General features: G+C 39.4%; 2 protein-coding genes across 5 annotated transcripts in view; both read left to right on the top strand.

Moving 5' to 3' along the window:
* The window catches only part of LOC127426324 (mitogen-activated protein kinase 14B), a 45915-nt gene extending 39128 nt beyond the window's left edge, over positions 1 to 6787 (top strand). For both annotated transcript variants that reach the window (XM_051673071.1, XM_051673072.1), the window contains exons 10-12: positions 174 to 252; positions 379 to 552; positions 2699 to 6787. In XM_051673071.1, coding sequence (XP_051529031.1) covers positions 174 to 252; positions 379 to 552; positions 2699 to 2766 — 321 coding nt within the window. In that variant the 3' untranslated portion in view covers positions 2767 to 6787. The remainder of the gene's footprint in view (positions 1 to 173; positions 253 to 378; positions 553 to 2698) is intronic.
* A 714-nt stretch (positions 6788 to 7501) lies between these two features.
* The window catches only part of LOC127426316 (SRSF protein kinase 1-like), a 54589-nt gene continuing 41270 nt past the window's right edge, over positions 7502 to 20820 (top strand). The window contains exons 1-2 of one of the 3 annotated variants that reach the window (XM_051673058.1): positions 7502 to 7557; positions 9171 to 9225. In XM_051673058.1, the coding sequence (XP_051529018.1) occupies positions 7545 to 7557; positions 9171 to 9225 (68 nt within the window). In that variant the 5' untranslated portion in view covers positions 7502 to 7544. Of the gene's footprint in view, positions 7558 to 9170; positions 9226 to 17392; positions 17577 to 20820 lie in introns of those variants that run through there. The other 2 variants (XM_051673059.1, XM_051673057.1) reach the window with 2 other exon arrangements.

Genomic DNA, 20820 nt, shown 5'->3' with positions numbered 1-20820 from the left:
CAAAGTCTTTTTGGTGCCACTCTATATCCATTTATTTTCTTTACCTCCCTGATCTGGTGCTTTTTTTTTTTACTAGATTCTGTCCCAGGGTTGATGTGCAGTCAGAGAAATTAAAGCTCTTCTCTCTCTTTAATCATATATGCAAACCTTCAATATTGTTTTTCTTTTAAAAGGCAAGGAACTACATCAACTCCCTGGCACATATGCCCAAGAGGAACTTTGCAGATGTGTTTATTGGTGCAAACCCATTAGGTAACAATATTGTCTGTTTCTGATGAAACCTATGGCTACTGATGTCAACTTTTTTATGTGACTTTTTAAAAGTGCTTGCTTTGAAAAATTAACCTCATTGAATGTGGATCTGTGTGATCTCTTCAGCTGTGGACCTGCTGGAGAAGATGCTGGTTCTGGACACAGATAAACGGATCACAGCGTCAGAGGCCCTTGCGCACCCGTACTTCGCCCAGTATCACGACCCAGATGACGAGCCAGAGGCAGAACCCTACGATCAGAGCTTTGAGAGTCGTGAGCTAGAGATAGAAGAATGGAAACGTAAGCCTACAGATTGAAATCGATGCATTTACTTGCCACTCATGTGATCTGCTTGAGAGCTTTGAGAAAGACTTAAAGGGATAGTTCACCCAAATATGGAAATTCAGTCATTGTTCACTCACCCATGTGTTGTTATAACCCCTTATTACTTAATTCTTTTTCTTAACACAAAGGGATAAATTGTGAAAAAATGTTTTTGCTCAGTGATGTCATACAAAGGCAAGTTATGGTGACCAATTCTTCAAGCTTCATACGGACGCAAACGTATAATTCAGAAATCTACTAAAGTATTGTATCCGAGTGACTCATGCCTTGTTCTGAAGGCATACGATAAGGTTTGGAGAGAAACAAACAGAAATCGAATGTTTTAAGTGAAACTCTTGCCTGACCGTTGCTATCCTGTGCAAGTTTATGAGTGAACGAGAGCAGCAGTTACACTGCACACTCTCAAGAGGTGTGCATCTTGTCGAGAAATGCATCTGTTCTACAACTACAAAATCTTCAGACATGTTTTGTAAGTTCTGTTCTCTGGTTTGTGTGCAGCTGTGTTGTGTTTTCTGTTGTTAATATGGCTGGTGGTTGCTTGAAGTGAAACAAAGTGAAAAAAAAAGTGAAAAAAAAAAGTGAAAAAAAAAATGTTTTTTTTTTTTTTTTAATCCCCTTTTCTCCCCAATATGGCATCCCCAATTCCCACTACTTACAAGATCCTTGTGGTGCCGTGGTTACTCACCTCAGTCCAGGTGGCGGAGGACAAGTCTCATTTGCCTCCGCTTCTGAGACAGTCAGTCCGTGCATCTTATCACGTTGCTCGCTGTGCATGACACCACGGAGACTCGCAGCATGTGGAGGCTCATGCTATTCTCCGCGATCTACACACAACTTACCACGCGCCTCATTGAGAGCGAGAACCACTAATCGCGACCACGAGGAGGTTACCCCATGTGACTCTACTCTCCCTAGCAACCGGGCCAATTTGGTTGCTTAGGAGACCTGGCTGGAGTCACTCAGCACACCCTGGATTCTAGGGGTGGTAGTCAGCATCAATACTCGCTGAGCTACCCAGGCCCATCTCACGAGAGGGTACAGCGTAACTGCTGCTCTTGTGCACTCTCATAAATGCACATAGGTCAGCAACGGTCAGTTAAGTGTTTCGCATAATAATACATTTGATTTTGGCCTGTTTTTTTTGCCAAACCTTATCGTATGCCTTCAGAACAAGGCATCAGTCGCATAAAAGTATTTATTAGGCTTCCGAATTATACGTTTGCGTCCTTTATGAAGCTTGAAGAGGTGTTCACCATAATCTGCGAGTTTATGGCATCACTGAGCACAACTTTTTTCACAATTTCTCCCTTTGTGTCAAGAAAAAGAAAAAGTCATATGGGGTTATAACAACACAGGGTTGAGGATTCAGTGACTACATTTTCATTTTCGGGTGAACTATCCCTTTAAGACCACTGCAGACTGTACAAATTTGGCAAAGATTTTGCCTTTATCTTCAGGAATTGTAAAATATATATTTTTTAATAGCACAAAATCAACAGTCTTATCTTGAGTCTGATCGCTTAGTGCGACATGCTCGCAGATGGCCGATAAATTGACTCTGATGAAGTTCTAACAATGTCAGAAAAGCACAGCAATTGATGACGTGTCTTTATGAGAGAGAGGTTTCATTTTCGGGAGACGTTCATTTAAAAATATTTAATTTGCTATATAATTTGCAATTTAAATATCATGTTATTTAGCGTTCCCTCTACATTATGATCATACTATCGAAATGACCAAGTTTGCTCTGAAAAATTTGTCAGGTCCAGGTACTTCAATGTAATTTTTTTCTTTTCCGGGCAAAATATTTAAAGCATTAGCACAAGGGTTTGTTTTGGTTTGTGCGGTACCATTTAAATGTTTTGTTTCTTTAAGGATGTCAGAACGTGACACGATTGCCCACTTAATGCTGTCATTCGTGAGAATGTAGGGCCATTTCAAGTTGCATATGTTGTTCATTGGAATATTTCCTGACAACTTTCATAATGCTGTCTCTGAATTCCTTCTATTACATAAACTACAAAATTATCACAAGTTCTCACAAGGCAGGTCTCATTTGATAACAAAGTTTGTGTTTAACAATGAGTGTCTGTGTCAGCAGAGCTCACATACGAGGAGGTGATCAGCTTCGAGCCACCCGTGTTCGATGGAAACGAGATGGAGTCATGAGGAGCCACTCTTCCTGGACGACCAGCTGGATCTTCATCAATACAGGAAACTGACATTCAAGTGCCTGCCATTATGAAGTGCTGGCTTCAATATTTTCTCTGAGACAGCTTATTCACTCTGCCTTTATACACTCTGTTAAATGAGGAAAACAAACTTGCAAACTTCTCCATTTGAATTTTGAAAGGGACACAGAGAATGTATTGTTCTTTATATCTTCGCTTTCTTCCCCAAAATTAACTACACTTATGGCCAGACCACTTTTAAATAAAATAAAAATATGTATTCTCACATATCAGTCAGATGAATATCAGCATTTTAAGCTTGCGGTTCCATTTTTAATATTCTTTTTTGGGGAAGTAAAACATGTACCTCGATTCCAAACTCTGCTTGTAGCCAATAATGCAAATGGACAGACAAGCTCAAGAGCTGTCAAAATGCTACGATTTAGATATGTATATAAAATGGCACAGCTGTAAATAAAAAAATTATGTGCACCAACAGTTTTATTTAGGATTTGCTGTAAAGTGCACCATTAACATCTGGTCTCAGAATTTGACCTGCAATTTAAGTAGCAAAAATTATCTAAAAAGTGAATCCAATCAGCTAAACAGAATGTTATTTCTATTAAGTGCTCTGTGTAGAATGTAAACAGAAGAGTGTCAATGCAGCGTTCTTTTCCTAACTGAGTCTCTGTCCTAGATAATGGTAGATGATAGGATCAGTAATAAATGCTGATTGTATGACTGCAGCCATGCTTGCTTTTGACATGAAAATGATATGAGTGAATCTCAGAAAATTGTCGAGGTCCAATTTCACCCTAAAATCACAAATTATATCTTGCATAGTGAAAATAAAGCCTATTTTTAGGAGCATTAATATTTGGACTTTATTTAAATGTGGAGGTATTTATACGTCATTATAGTACTTGATGCACTGCCTTTAATGTATTTATAATTGTATAACAGTAATTTTTACTGTATTACAATAATGAGAATTAACATTGAGAATATTGGGACATCTGTATACATTAGGGTAACAAGAATTTGTTTGTTTAAGGGGAATTTGTGCTTGATTGTCATGAAATTGTCATTTAAATAATATGGGGTCAAATGTGACCTGGCCAGACATGTTCCTGACCAGTTTTGTGAGATTCACCCCTTTTGTCTTTCTGAAATACAGAGTTATTGGCCTGTTTTTCGAATGAGTTCACATCTTGTTACGAGCAGCTGGTAATCTAGCTAGACTGAAGTGTGGTTTCTTTCTTTTCACATTTTTTTCCTTAATTTATTATTTATGAAAATTTAGAGAAATTTGGTTAAAATGGAGATCAAGGTTTTAACAGGAAGTTTGTGTCATCAGGACAAATCTTTGAGCATGACCGCACAATAGTCCACAATACAACAGTCCTCCGTACAGCCTGAAAATTTAGGCATGTAAAAATAAAAGAACCTGAGCCAGTGCTCTGTTATTCCATAATCTCTCATTAAAATTCTCTCATCATTTACTCACCCTCATGCCATCCCAGATGTGTATGAATTTATTTCTTCTGCTGAACACAAAGATTTTCACAAACTAATATTTCAGCTATGTAGTGCCTCAGTAAGTGAATGGGTACCAAAATTTGAAGCTCCAAAATGTATATAAAGGCTGCATTTAAAGTAATCCATACGGCTCCAGTGTTAAATCTATGTCTTCAGAAGTGATTTGATAGGTGTGCGTGAGAAACAGATCAATATTTAAGTCCTTTTTTTACCCTTAAATTTTTCTCCCTGCCCAGTAGGTGGTGATATGCATGAAGAATGCGAATAGCCAAAAACAAAAGAAGAATGTGAAAGTGGAGATTGTTAAAAAGGACTTAAATATTGATCTGTTTCTCACCCACACTTACATCAATTCTGAAGATATGGATTTAACCACTGGAGTCTTATGGGTTACTTTTAAGCTGACTTTATGCCTTTGGAATTCAAAGTTCTGGTCACCATTCACTTGCATTGTGAAGAGCTGTACAGAGATGAAATATTCTTCAAAAAATCTTTGTTTTTGTTTAGCAGAAGAAAGAAAGTGCTACACATCTGGGATGGCATGAGGGTGAGTAAATGATGAGAGAATTTTCATTTTTGAGTGAACTATTCCTTTAATTGAACATCTCAGACTAAAAGACTTGCAAGGAATGTGTTTTCTCAATTGGAATCTGCATCTAACTTACTGTATCGGTTCAGTTGTTTTAAGAATTGTTAGTTTAAGTGTTCACTTTTCCACTGTATATTATCACTTAAATTTATTCAGAAATATTTGTGCATGTATTTTATGTAAGGCAATGTGTTTCTATTTGTTTGCACATTTACAGGGAAACCGTGTCAGTCTGCAGAAAGGTAATGTAGTGCATCCAGCAGTAAAATCCATTAATTGTGGGTTTTGTTTTATTTTTAATGGAAAAGAGGTTATGTCTCTCTTTTATGCAAAACAGGTTTTTCCTCAGTCATCCATGATAAGCAGCTACAGTATGTGGTCTGTAAACAACTCCTCCTATACAGGAATAAATTCAGTTATTTTCGCAACATTCACTCTTTGATATAACTCCAGTATTTGGATGCATGTCATGGCAAAACAAGTGAAAAACTGGTTTTTATTCCATTCTGAACAATAAAATGTTTGAAAGACTAAGACGTGATGCATTAGTTCATACTAAATCTTAACAAATACTGCCCTCAAGTGGTCATTTCTCTCATACATCCAAAGAGTTGTGAAACATTGTATTTCATAATAGTTGTGAAAAGAAATTCACTGCATGTTATTACAAATCACCATAGTTCTTTATTGAAATTTCTGAATCGTGGCTTGAGAAATTAGTCACTTATGTTGGCTAGTTGTCACTTTTTACTACAGCAAAAAGTTCTCAGGGTATGTTTATTTTTGAATGTCAATTTCTGTAGAGCCACTGTGAAGTCTTGTCTACAGAAAAGCTACATTTTTACCTTTATTGCCCAAGAATAAAAGGAGATACGGCTCACTGAACAGATATTGACCTTTTGTGACAACATGCTGCAATAGCAGTAACATACAAAATTTCAAGCCATTGATTTGGCCAAGAAATACTGTAGTGAATTTATTGACATGTGACAACTTGCCTTGGCCTCAGATGAAAAATTCCCTTGTTATGAGAACATACAGTAGTTCAAACGTTCCATTAAAATCTACCATCATTATAGAGTTGACCCTTGCCTGAACGTATGCCAGTGTGGTTTTAGTGTGATCACTCGTTTACCAAATATCAAACTGTTCTAAAACATACTGTTTTAAGGTCATCATCAGAATATGGTGACAAACATGTACCTTGACTTTTCAGTCATGGTAAAAGATTTCAGATAATCAAGAAACCCCATTTAAAAGGCATCACGCTATAGCCTAACCTTTTATTTAATAATTTTGAAATGGTTTGACTATATCGTTTTACACTTTTTATTTTTTATTTTTTATTTTTATTTTTTTTTTGTCAATTGCCTGAAAAAACACTTGTCTACTTTTTCTGGGACACTACTTATATGACATTTACGGTTATTTATGTGTTTATTTTTTTACTCAGGTCAAGCATTAGTGCAAGGCCTAACAAGTGTGCAAAAAAATAAAGAAATTAATTAACTAAAAATAAGTAATAATTGAAATAATTATTTTTTATCCCTTTATTACATATTGGTGTTCTCAACGTCAAAAACTTGTATTTTGAAAATGCAGAAAGTTGTGAAAAAGGTCAAAGTTCAGAGGAAGAAGAGGCTGATCAAATGATCATACAGTGATTTTCCCACTTTGTTGAAAATTAATTTTCATTTTAACTGTAATTTTTCAAATGGTTCATTTAAAAATGTCATTGGTGTTAAATTGTTAAATGTTCACGTGAAAGATTTTTATTGAAAAAAATGTTATTTAATGGTATGCTATGTTGATTTTAGTCTGATCAGTGGTGTATGTTTTGTTATGCTATTGACACCATCTTAGAAAATAAATCTTTTAAGATAATTTGTAACTGGTGTTATTATCGTCACTGGTCTTACAACCCTTTTTTGAACAATAAAATAAAGAACAACAGTCAAGTTGTCCTTTATGGATAAAAATAATGTCGATATGTTTAAAATAAACAACAACAAAAAACATGTTTACCCTCAGCTTTTATGGGCAAAAACTGAACTGAACTGAATTAAAATTTTTAATATCTTTTAAAAATGACTCGACTGAGAAACCGCATCAAATGATTCAGTGAATGTGCGGTTCAGATGAATCTGACTGAATCGCGAATCAATTCAGACAGCTTTGCCAACCCATTTAGCCAATTCACTGAAAAGAACCGCTTCAAAAGAATGATTAATTTGCGAATCGGGCATCGCTTGTTCTGACTTTACGGCTGCGTCCGAAAACTGGAAAAAAAACTGCCTTCGGTGCCTGTATACCGAGGAACGATGAAAAATAATGTGCTTTTCAAACTGTTCTGAGGCCAGTTTCCTTAAGCGTTCCACTCATTCAAAAACGCTGTCGGTTAAGCCATTAACTGGTAAGACAGCAAGTGAGCTGCCTACGTCTTCGGATGCAACCTACAAAGCCGAAAGAAATACGAGACAGTTTAAATGCAGAAATTTCTGAGGTAAAATGTTTCTCAGGTCAGTCAGCACTCATGGTAGCCGCACAGCAGGCGCCACCGTTCAGTTGAGGGAAGTTTTGTGCGCAGTTCTGCTCATGCGCGGAACGTTGTGCATGTGAGTGAATGTGATCGCTTAGCCGGTGCAGCCATGGAAAGGAAAGGTGAGCATCAAAACTACATAAATACAGTCCTCCACAACAACATATTAAAAAGCACTCATATAAATACTAATAAGCATTGCAGCTAGCTTACATCTCATCCTTATTGCCAGAGGTACGCGGTTTAAGATGCGCCAGTGTTTGATAAAAGAGACAAAGCGCATGTGTTTAGCTGCTGCTAATATATAGCGATCCTGAAGCTTTACTCGAACATTTTCTCATATTGCACATTGTTTTATATACACGGAACTTTTCTTGCTTATGACACTTTTGGCGTGTTTCTGGTTGTAATTTTAGTTTGTTATGGTCATTATTGTTTATTTTCCCCGTAGTAGTTTCTGCTACCTAAACTTTCATTTAATTTGGTACATCTTTAACAGTAAAGTTGATAGGATTGAAGGTACATTAGTGCTCTACTTAAATCGTTCTCCTTTTAATGTTGTCTGTGCAAAATGTGTAAGCTGCCAAGAAATTACCACGAAGGGAAATTAATCAAATAAGTATTTCACGTCCCTTACAAAAATGTACCGTTGTTACCATAATTTATGCCAAAATACTGTAGTTACTTCTACAGTTATATTATCACGGTAAACTCATTAAATGAATATGGAATATCCATTTAACATAAGACACCCTTTGCTGTATCGGATCCTGGCAAAGGCGATATAGGCAGGCGCCTATGGCGGCAACGCTATCTGGGGCGCCACAACAGAGCTCGCAAGATCACGACGGAAGAAAGGTTCCCCAAATTGTGCCATCCCGCCCCTGGCAATGGGTGAAAGGTGCCCCAAGCTCTCGCAAGATCGCGATTGGAGAGAGGTGCCCCAAATCATGCCACTCCGCCCCGCCCCCCGCACAGATCTCGCAAGATCGCGATGGGGGAAAGGTGCCCCTAGTTGTTCCTGACAGGCTACACCGCCTAAAAGGCTCTAAATGGTTAGGATTATAAATGTTCATAATGCATTCTTATATTCTGCACAAACAAGATAAGCATAATCAACAGTATAGGTACACCGTAACACAGGATCGACTCGGGGGTCTTGAGAAAATAAGTATCAATCATGTGATTGCTGGGCAGATTTGACAAAGTCATTGATGACTCTGCATCAATGAACTACGAGGGGAGGGTTAAATTTGAAATTAGGAATTATGTGTAATAGCACAAGCAGCAATCTCTAAGTATTCTGCCATTTTCTTTTTTTATTGACTATATAATTTAATTGTGCAATTAAAGTTCTGTATATATAATGTACATGTTAATATAATTTGCCAAATATATATATATTAGTTACTTCATTTCTATATTCATTATCTAGTTAAGGGGGGCGCCAAGTCAGATCTCGTCTAGGGCACCAAGTAAGCCAGAACCGCCACTGACCCTTTGAATTGTTTTCATGACAGTTTTTAAGGATTTTATAGCAGAATGAAAGAATTAATTTTACACTTGTACCGCTTTTCTGACACTACACTCAAAGCGCTTTACATACAGAAATAAAAATTAAAATGTGGTCATGATTCTGGTTTACAGGTAAAAGGTTACAGAAATATAGTAATAATTAGGTAAATAATTAGTGGAAAAAGTGCCAAAATTAAACACATTTGTTGTTCTCTGACAGTACTTGCACTTCAGGCGAGGAAGAAAAGGACCAAACCCAAGAAACCTGGCAAAAAGTGAGTATTTTTTAAGTTTAAGCTTGAACTCTAGGTATATTGATAGATGAGAGATGTGACAGGAAGCATTAACTGTTTCTATTACATACATTTAGAGTTTTATCAGACTGGATTTTATCATCAGATATTTAAAAATGTTTATAATATTTCAGTATCTAAATTTCCAGACAGTTTGTTTATATTCTGAAGACAGGACAGAAGTTATTATAACATGAATTGTAATTTGATCATTCTTAATTCTTTGTACTTCGCTCATCACCTAATAAGGTGAGTCAGACAGATATTGAATGATGTGTGTAAAATAATTTTTAGAGTCCTCCTTTCTGACCTGTCGACACTGTGCCTCACCTTACACAGAAGTGCATGCAGGCTGCTCCAGTTTTCCTTCATGTAACAGAGTAAATATGGGGAGGGCCAGAGCATTTGCCCTAGAAATGAACTGGCATTTGGGTCTTTGGAAATTCTGGGCACACTAAAAGTGAACTTGGGGGGTCTGTGTGTCTGATCTCACCCTGCAGTTGAGGTTTATTTATGTAGCAGTGACCATTGGGGGTGTAACATAATTGGCTCAAAATGTGATGTGATATTGTAGGTCAGGGTATGACAATTCAGTGTACAATATTATTAGAAAAACACTCTTCACTGAATACACAGCTGTCTGGAATACTTGATATTGAATGGTCAATCATTCAGCAATATGAATTATTTCTGAATATTGAACGTCGTCCTTTGCAACATGGTATAAATGACTGCTTAAACCTACTGTACATAGCTCAGGGTGTGTTGAGTGACTCCAGCCTGGCTTTCAAAGCAACCAATTGGTCCGGTTTCTAGGAAGGGTTTTTGGATACAGTAAACACTACTAATCATGGAGAAAACATTGGCTATGCAACTTTGTTATGAAGTTAGCCGAGCTGAATTTGTTTGAAGTTTTTGTGAGTTCTCTGTTCATGAATGAGGTGTGCATTAGTACAGGAGTTTTCTACCTGTGGGTGCCTGTCAAGGGAGGCACAACATACAGGCTTATACTCGAGTGAATTGAAAAATAATTGGAAGAACTGCTGTGAATTAAATAGGCCCATTTCAAGACATTGTACAGTTGAAGTCAGAAGTTTACATACACCTTATCCAAATACATTTAAACTCATTTTTTCACAATTCCTGACATTTAATCGTCGAAAACATTCCCTGTCTTAGGTCAGTAAGGATCACTATTTTAAGAATGTGAAATGTCAGAATAATAGTAGAGAGAGTGATTTGTTTCAGCTTTTATTTCTTTCATCATATTCCCAGTGGGTTTGAATTTGGTAGCATTGCCTTTAAATTGTTTAACTTGGGTCAAACGTTTTGGATAGCCTTTCACAAGCTTCTCACAATAAGTTTCTGGAATTTTGGCCCATTCCTCCAGACAGAACTGGTGGAACTGAGTCAGATTTGTAGGCCTCCTTGCTCGCACATGCTTTTTCAGTTCTGCCCACAAATTTTCTATCGTATTGAGGTCAGGGCTTTGTGATGGCCACTCCAATACCTTGACTTTGTTGTCCTTAAGCCATTTTGCCACAACTTTGGAGGTATGCTTGGGGTCATTGTCCATTTGGAAGACCCATTTGCGACCAAGCTTTAACTTTCTGGCTGATCTCTTGAGATGTTGCATCAATATATCCACATAATTTTCCTTCCTCATGATGCCATCTATTTTGTGAAGTGCACCAGGCTCTCCTGCAGCAAAGCACCCCCACAACATGATGCTGCCACCCCCATGCTTCACGGTTGGGATGGTGTTCTTTGGCTTGCAAGCCTCACTCTTTTTCCTCCAAACATAACGATGGTCATTATAGCCAAACAGTTCAATTTTTGTTTCATCAGACCGAGGAAATTTCTCCAAAAAGTAAGATCTTTGTCCCCATGTGGACTTGCACACTGTAGTCTGGATTTTTATGGCGGTTTTGGAGCAGTGGATTCTTCCTTGCTGAGCAGCCTTTCAGGTCATGTCGATATAGGACTCGTTTTACTGTGGATATAGATACTTGTATACCTGTTTCCTCCAGCATCTTCTCAAGGACCTTTGCTGTTGTTCTGGGATTGATTTGCTCTTTTTGCACCAAACTACGTCCATTTCTAGGAGACCGAATGCATCTCCTTCCTGAGCGGTATGATGGCTACGTGGTCCCATAGTGTTTGTACAGATGAACGTGATACCTTTAGGCCATTGGAAATTGCTCCCAAGGATGAACCAGACTTGTGGAGGTCCACAATTTCTTTTCTGAGGTCTTGGCTGATTTCTTTTGATTTTCCCATGATGTCAAGCAAAGAGGCACTTAGTTTGAAGGTAGGCCTTGTGAAGATGCTGGAGGAAACAGGTAGACAAGTATCTATATCCACAGTAAAATGAGTCCTATATCAACATAACCTGAAAGGCTGCTCTGCAAGGAAGAAGCCACTGCTCCAAAACCGCTATAAAAAAGCCAGACTACAGTTTGCAAGTATACATAGGGATAAAAATCGTACTTTTTGGAGAAATTTTCTCTGGTCTGATGAAACAAAAATGGAACTTTTTGGCAAAAATGACCATCGTTATGTTTGGAGGAAAAAGGGTAAGGCTTGCAAGCTGAAGAACACCATCCCAACCATGAAGCATGGGGTGGCAGCATCATGTTGTGGGGGTGCTTTGCTGCATGAGGGACTGGTGCACTTCGCAAAATAGATGGCATCATGAGGAAGGAAAATTATGCGGATATATTGAAGCAACATCTCAAGACATCAGCCATGAAGAAAGCTTGGTTGCAAATGGGTCTTCCAAATGGACAACGACCCCAAGCATACCTCCAAAGTTGTGGCAAAATGGCTTAAGGACAACAAAGTCAAGGTATTGGAGTAGCCATCACAAAGCCCTGACCTCAGTCTGATAGAAAATTTGTGGGCAGAATTGAAAAAGCGTGTGCGTGCAAGGAGGCCTACAAACCTGACTCCATTAACACCAGTTCTATCTGGAGGAATGGGCCAAAATTCCAGAAACTTATTGTGAGAAGCTTGTGGAAGGCTACCTAAAATGTTTGACTCAAGTTAAACAATTTAAAGGCAATGCTGACAAATATTAACAAATTGTATGTTAACTTCTTACCCACTGGGAATGTGGTGAAAGAAAAGCTGAAATAAATCATTCTCTCTACTATTATTCTGACATTTCTTAAAATAAAGTAGTGATCCTAACTGACCTAAGACAGGGAATGTTTTCTATGATTAAATGTCAGGAATTGTGAAAATCTGAGTATAAATGTATTTGGCTAAGGTGTATGTAAACGTCTGACTTCAACTGTACATCACCTGGGAGTGTGGGCATTGTCCAATGACCCAAATATCTGAGATAATAACCATAATATGAAAATTTTCTACTTTGGCTTTGTTAAACAAGGAACTAGGGATGGGCACGAGTACTCAGGTATTCGGACGTGGCAGTAATGATCGATCATGAAAATGATGATCAGTAGTGATCACACATGATGTGACTTTAATTCGAAATCCAGTGACAATTACCTGACAACTAAACACACACGTGTCAAAGAGGGAGCTTATTTTAAATTTTGAGATTTATTACGTTGTGGTTTTGAGGGGTACATTGATTGTCAGAGACGTCTCATGGCAACCAAACTGATACGACACTGCAATGCTATCATTACGATAATCAAAAGAGAGTGTAATTGACCATGTTTTGAACACCTGTCTATGCGAAACGTTCGCTAAACACATTTTATCATTTAATATAAGAACTTTGACTCATTAATGGATATTATTTAATGAAAGTGAATGTTTTTCACTGACTGTAAACCTTCCTGCCCTGCATTACGTAACACACGCCTGCATCTCGACGAAGATTTCCGCATGAGTTTCCAAGTTAGATGTCCGATATAAAGTGTCATTCTGTTGCACTTTTCCCAGTTGAAAGGTGGAAATTCAGACTCTCCGAGTTGAATGGAATGCTTTATGAATCACAGCAACAACAAAACAGAGCATCGCAGCTTTCATCACAAGAGCAAACATTTGGGGACGGACACACACACACACCAAGTGCGTGTGGCAGTGGACTCAATGCGCTGAAGCAACGCATATACTGCACATTCTTTCAGAGTTGGGCAGTGAATCTTCATATAATGACAAAATATGATGCATTATATTTTGATTATGCAATCTTTTGTAAATTTTTTAACATTATTTTATAACAGCCTATAATAATGAATAGACGATACACTGGAACAACAAGACACAATTCAGCAGCCATAGATGTTTTTCAGACATGTTATTATATATACATTCATGAACATGTAATTGCCCCCGGAGTACTTGAGTAGACAAAATGACCAGAATGCCCATCCCTACAAGGAATGCCTTTCTTGGTATACTGTATTTAGCACTTACATTTGAAAAGATTCCTGAGTCGCAGTTCTCTGTAATTTCTTTTTAAATTCAGCATTTGAACGTGACGTGTGGGATTATTGGATTGTAAAATGTAGTGATCCGTAAGGTGTATCGATACGTACTTCAGAATCTCAACGGAAATAGTAGGTTGTAACAGGTAAAGGTGGGCATGGAGGCCTAGCCACACACTCCTCCCCCACCCAATTCAGGCCAGGGTGCCACCGGTCTGACCAACTACTCCCCCTCCCCACATATCTAGAGGGGAGACGCTGCCCTTTTGGCCATTCTGTTGGCCGGTGGAACACCCCGCCTCCTGCGAACCTGGGGGAGAGACGAGGGGAGGCATGGGGAGAGGGAAAGTGCGAGTGGAGACACAGAGAGAGAAGAACTTGCTTGCCGGCTCCTCAACCGCTTCTCCGCCCTCTGGCAGATGTCAGCTTGCTCCTCCCCCGGCAGAAGGCAGCGAACCTCTCCGTCCCCAGGCAGATGGCCGCGGCTGCTCTGCTGGCAGATGGCAGTGGCGAGGACTCCGCAACAGCACATCCCTCCTCCCTCCCGGGTTTCGGCACCACTGTAACAGGTAAAGGTGGGCAAGGAGGCGCAGGGAACCGGCTGAACAGTAAACAAACTTTAATGATAAAACTCAGCATAAAACAAACATAAACGCAGACACACATGCAACGCAGCCACGTGCGTCTCTCTCTCGAACTGTTGCCTCCGTTTCCCTTTTATCTAGCTGTCCTTCTGATTCAGCGCCGGCCGTGCACCGTCACGGCCCAGCCACGCCCTCCTCCTCGTCACATAGGTCATCTGGCTTACTGTTTTATGAATACAGAGGATTTGGACATACTACTAAAATAAAATACAGTTTTTGGTGTACTATAATGTAGGGAACTATACATATTCGTACTCTGCTATAGTTATGCATGTCACATCTATTGCTGTTATTTTGCCTTGTGGACACATTTAATATGTTAAACAATCCTGTCTAAACCATAGTAGTTAGCAGATATGCTCCAGACACGTTGAGCTGTGGTGCTCATGTTGGTTATGCAGATTTGAGTCCAGCCTGCCATGTGTCTCGATCCCATTCTTCCCTCTCTTCTTCGGATATTTTCTTGTCTCACCTTTACAATGTCTTATAAAGAAACAGAAGCTCAAAAATCACATCCCTTTTACTAAAATAGTCCTTAGAATTAGGGATGTTCCAATAAAATTTTTTCGAGTGTTTTTTAGTACTCGCCGATACAGAGTCCGATACAATCACAGCACAATCCTAAATACAGCATTGGAGTTATTTTTGTCAAATAAAGTGCTGCATAATAGAGCATCACAGATGTGAGATATTGCTTAAAAATAATAGTTACTATTAATTTATTATTAGTAGTAGTAGTAGTAGTAGTAGTAGTAGTATAACAGTGAATATTACATAACTATATAGTAGTGATCTATTTCTGTTAAATTTTGGAATTTTGGTAGAGCTTTTATTTTGAAGTGTTTCTGTGTTGTTAGACCAAGGAGATATGACGTTATGATGGCAGATTCCCAATCCGGAAAAGCAGGTCACTACGTGAATCACAGTAATTATTAAACCGCAAAAGGCTTCTATATAAGTAAATAAATATTTAGTCTGTATATGACTCATGCTAAAAAGTGAATTAGCGCTCGCTGACATCTGCTACAAACAGAGCATGCAATACTCATAATAGTGTTTTCCGTGTTTGAGCCAAGAATCTGTAAAGGTATGGGCAGTTTGTGTCTCTATGCCTGCACAACACCAGCTCCACACATTCACAAGCACTTACATTTAAAACGCTGCACGTGTGAACAATCTATTTATCTCATATCGCAGCTTGTGCTGTTAAGTAATCTCGCATGACGTGATTTTAATCTGTGCGCTGAATGTTTATGTCTTCTTCTTTGTCCATCGTAATCGATGAGGACCAGCTTAGTCATCCAGGGGTTGAGGGAGTAAGGCAAGTCTGTGAGTGCGCAGATGGCTGATGAAGCCAATCTGCGCACGGAAAGTGCTCTGGCAGTGAGGACAGGGAATGATGGCTGGCCAATGGGGGTTGCTAGCTTTAGCTTTCCTGGCCTGCCGACGTTTCTCTGCTGCAGCGGTCCTGTTGGCTTCACAGGTCACAGAGCCACTGTTGACTGCAGAGCGCCACTTGGTTCTGTCCTGACTGATGCCTTCAGGGACAGCGACATAGGAATCGGCTTCAGGTATCGCACAGACGGGAAAATGTTTAACCTGAGGAGGCTGCAAGCAAAAACCAAGACTATGACAGACATCATCAGAGACTTCTCTTTTCTGATGACTGTGCCCTCAACGCTGCCTCAGAAGCTGACATTCAACATAGCATGGACAAGTTCTCTGAAGCCTGCACTAACTTCTGTCTTACCATCAATACAACAAAGACCGCAGTGATGCACCAGCCAGCCCCTGGAAAGCAGTATGTGGAACCCAGTATCACTATCAATGGCCAAAGACTGAGAGCAGTGGACAAGTTCACCTATCTTGGCAACACTTTGTCCCGCAGTGTCGTCATAAATGATGAAATCAGTGTGAGGATAGCAAAGTCCAGTGCAAACTTCGGGAGACTGCATGATAACATATGGAACAGAAGGGGCATCAGGCTTCAGACAAAGCTGAAGGTGTACCGGGCAATCGTCCTATCCACGCTGCTGTATGCCTGTGAGACATGGACAGTCTACCAGCGCCATGCCAAAAAGCTCAACCACTTCCACACCACCTGCCTCAGAAGACTCTTGGACATCAAGTGGCAAGACAAGATCCCTGACACAGAGGTTCTTGCACGTGCAGGCCTGCCTAGCATCCACACCATCTTGATGCAGACCCAGTTGAGATGGGCAGGCCATGTCGTTCGCATGCCAGACCATAGGCTGCCAAAGTGTCTCTTCTACGGAGAGTTACTGCAGGGCCGACAATCCCAGGGAGGTCAAAAGAAGCGCTTCAAGGATTCGCTGAAGTCCTCCCTGACTGCATTCAGCATCGACCCAGACAGCTGGGAGGAGACAGCCCAGGACAGAATGTTTATGTAATGACATTCGTACGTCGGATGGCATCGGTTTTTGGTATCTGAAAATTTTTACGAGTATGAGTAGAAGTAAATGAGCGTGGTATCGGATCCTATTCCGATACCTACTTAGAATCAAAACCAGAAAATTTGAGACCAATGGCAAAAATGAAAAATCGTCAATCATTATCTAAGTACGAAAACCATTGTGTCTGTGAGAGATCCTCACTATTATAGCTTCTAGGATCTGTGTGTGTGCGTGCTTGTTTCCCTGGGTCTTTTTTGAAAACTGGACGACTGATCGTCTGCCCTGAAGAGTTGTTACAAAAGAGTGCTTTGTGACAGCCATCAAGCCTGATGCATTTTATTCTCTCATGCACACACACATTTTTATGTACAGAACGCTCAGGTGAAGGGCTTCCATTAGGGAACATGCCCTCTGGATTCTGCCTATGTCCTTAAAATGTGACATGACAGGCTGACTGAATCTTTACCTCGGCCCCCTCTGCAGGAGATATGGGGGGTAATAACCGTCAGATACGTTTTATTCTCTCAAAACATCTTCATAGGCAGTCAGCCACTTGGCATAAGTGAGTGCTAACTCACTTATCAGCCTCCTCCAATGCTATTGTTTCTCTTGCCCTTCCCCTCCCTCTTGTGCTGCCTTGTTTTCCGACTCACTAGTGTTCCTTCAGTTGTGTTGGGGCGACCAGTGAGAGGAGAGCAGGCAGACGCTCTATGGGAGATATAGAGTAGAAAAAGTCTGTGCTGCGGTTGAACTCTGGCTTGTACTGCACCATCCTGCCCTGTTATCTCCTCCTCTGCCATGTGGCTACTGGACTGGATTGCCTCACTCAACACGGCTGTGGTTAAACTCGCCAGTGGTCTAAGGTGCAAGTGAGTGCCTCTGGTGTGTGTGTGTGTGTGTGTGTGTGTGCGAACAGCAAGTGGAAGCTGAGGTGGCACTGCTGACTTATTGATGTTTGATTAATTTTGAATCAGGCTACGGATGCGTTTGTTCAGGGTGCACGTTAAATCGGTCCTTTAGGAATTTTTAGAGTGTGTGAAGCCAATGAGAGATATGTGTTTGCCCTGAGGAGTTGCTTCTACAGGACAAAAAGAGATTTGTTGTCCTGTATAGACCCCACACTGCTAGTGTATAGATGCAAGAAAAGAAGTGCATGCATGCAACTTTGTGGACCACACATTTCTGTCATGCACACTGCAGAGTTGGGGAGTTCTTTCCCCAGGTGCATACGCCCTGTCCATCACTGCATGCAACTCCAAGTGCAGTGCTGGCTGTTATTGCAGTTCTGGCTGCAGTGTTTTTGCCTAGTTGTGAGGGTGCTCTATGTAAACTGTATCTTCCATGATTCCAGCATGGAGTGTGTGGCTCTGCACCTGCTGCATGAAACCAAATCAGGCCACAGAGTTTTGGGTAGCTGAACACCATGCGGATGCTGCATTAGCCTGTTTAGTAGTGGTGGGGCGGTTCCTGTCTTGAGTTACTTGGTCGATAAACTACAGATGTGTCAAATTTTCAAAGGTTTTTGAAGGCATTTCTGACAAGATCAGAGTAATTATTATTCAGTGTCATTCCATAATTATCATAAAAGCTTTGGGGTGGGCTCTTTTGACTTGGATCAGTAAGCAACCACTGGGAACACCCAACAACTCACCACCAACCACTCAGAACACCTTAGCAACCACATAACAATCACATCGTTATTGTGAGTTTTGCACTTACAAGCACCACTCACATTTTCTTCAGTAAATGTAAAAATGTAGCCTTGTTTTTAGAGCTGTTATCTTTGGCAGAACTTTTACAGTAGTGATGTAAAACTTAATAGCTGTTCACCCAGGACGTGTTCTTTCAGCAACAGCTAGACACAGCAGTGGAGTGGACAGAACACAGGGGTCTCAAAGTTTAACTATTATCTTGACAGCGTCTTAAAGCAATGCTCACGTTTCAAAGCACTGATGAAAACAGTGAGACTTGATGCAAAGCACAACACATTTCACACATGTTTTAATAGAACAACAATTAAAAAATAACTTAAATGGAATGTCCTGTCCCTTTGAGTTATGAAATGAATGCGCTCCTGTGAAACCCTCACATATATGCACATAATCAACAGAGACTGATGTGCTGTCATCATGCCCTCTGATTTCCTCTCTTTTCTCTCTCTCGCTGGTTGGCACATATTGCATAATAGAGCAGGTTTAATCTAGTGGGCCCCATGATGCTTACAGTAAATGCCAGCTCTCAGTCAGCAAGCTAATTCAGCAGCATCAGTCTTAATATGTCACCCTCACATTCATATTCATACAAAGAGGCTTTACTAATTAAGCATACAGCAGAGTAGCACAGACAGTGTGCAGTAGAGTGAGCTGTTCTGTTTTGGGTTATGCATTGCAGTAAGAATTTATTGAGCAGAGCTCAACAGCAATGATTTTTCCTGCTGGCTTGATCGGTCCTGTATTTTTAGCAATATATTTTTATGTGTGCCTTTTTTTTTTTTTTTTTGTACAAGTTTTTTGAATTAAATGTTTTCTTAACAAAATATGGTAAAAAAAAATCAATATAATATTGTCAAATAAAATGCTGCACAACAGAGATATTGCTTAAATATAATACAATTACTATTTATTTCATCTTCGTCTTCGTTGTCATCTTTATCGTAGTAGTATTACAGTGAATATTACATAACTATACAGTAGTGATCTATTTCTGTCATATTTTTTTTTCCATTTAAATTAAGCTATTTTGGCAGAGCTTTTATTTTGAAGTGTTTGTGTTATGACGGTAGCTTCACAATCCGGAAAACAGCTGATCATTACGTGACTCAAAGTGGTTATTAAACTGCACATGGCTGCTATTTAATATAACCGCAGAACTGCTGTGCATTGAACAAGCACTACACGGGCACCTTTAACGGTTGCGCACTTTCACCATTTCAACAACAGCGTCTTCCGCCATAAGCGTTTAAGCGCGCTCCTCCCGCTGGGCCCCATGGGAGTTGTAGGCCGGACCCCATGGGAGTTGTAAGCCCCTGGGCTTCAGCCCATATAAGCCTGAGCATTAATGCATGCAAACTATATATTTATCTCATTAAATCGCAGCCATTGCGGTTTAATAATCACACTGGCATTATATGATTTTAATTTATGCGCTGAATGTTTACGGAATGACATTCGTACGTCAGATGGTATTGGAACTTTTTTACGAGCATGAGTACAAGAACATGAGCGCAGTATCGGACCCGATTCTGATACCAGTATCGGAATCGGGACATCCCTATCATAAACATTTAGAGTGACAGAAAAAAATATCTCATTAGCATTTTCACGTAGTAAAGGGGAACAAACTTCACCTTGATGTTATACGTTGAATTTGCCAGATGTAATGTGACAACCAGAAACATTCTGGAAGAGAAATGTTTTTCATGAGAATAAGAACAGCTAGAACAGTTGGGCTTTTGGGTCTGAAAGTAAAGTTAGCAAATTGAGATGTTTAGCACAAATTAAACCCAGCATAACAATATTCTTTTCAAAGCCATGCAAACTGTTACCTTAATTTTCTAAGTTCTACGAACACCTCAGTTCTTGTAGTATTAAAGGGATAGTTCACCCCAAAATGAAAATCATTTACTCATCCTCATGCCATCCCAGATGTGACTTTCTTCTGCTGAACACAAACACAGATTTTTAGAAGAATATCTCAGCTTTGTAGGTCCATACAATGCAAGTGAATGGTGACCAGAACTCCAAAAGCTCCAAAAATGAGATAAAGTCAGCATAAAAGTATTCCATAAAACTCAATATATTATACATTTATATACATAATATATTATACATTTAATTTCCTGGAATGATCTAGTTTACTCAATATATTGTGCAATCAATAGAATCAAATTTTGAGCTATATATTTGTATAAAGTAATTTGATGGATCATTTCTGGTGATGTATGGCAAAATTAAAATCCGTTACAGTTGCTGTGTTTTTTAGTTTAAAAAAAAAAAAGTTACTTCTCAGGGAATAAATTGGCATAATTAGTCAAAAATTTGTCAAAAATAATAATGTATTTGTCACAGTATGTATTTTTGTGTTGTGAAATTGTGTGAATTTCTTTGAATTGCA

The sequence above is a fragment of the Myxocyprinus asiaticus genome, chromosome 35 (assembly GCF_019703515.2).
Source record: "Myxocyprinus asiaticus isolate MX2 ecotype Aquarium Trade chromosome 35, UBuf_Myxa_2, whole genome shotgun sequence".
NCBI lineage: Eukaryota > Metazoa > Chordata > Actinopteri > Cypriniformes > Catostomidae > Myxocyprinus > Myxocyprinus asiaticus.
The sequence above is the reverse complement of the archived record's forward strand: the minus strand, read 5'-3'. Positions and strand labels throughout refer to the sequence as shown.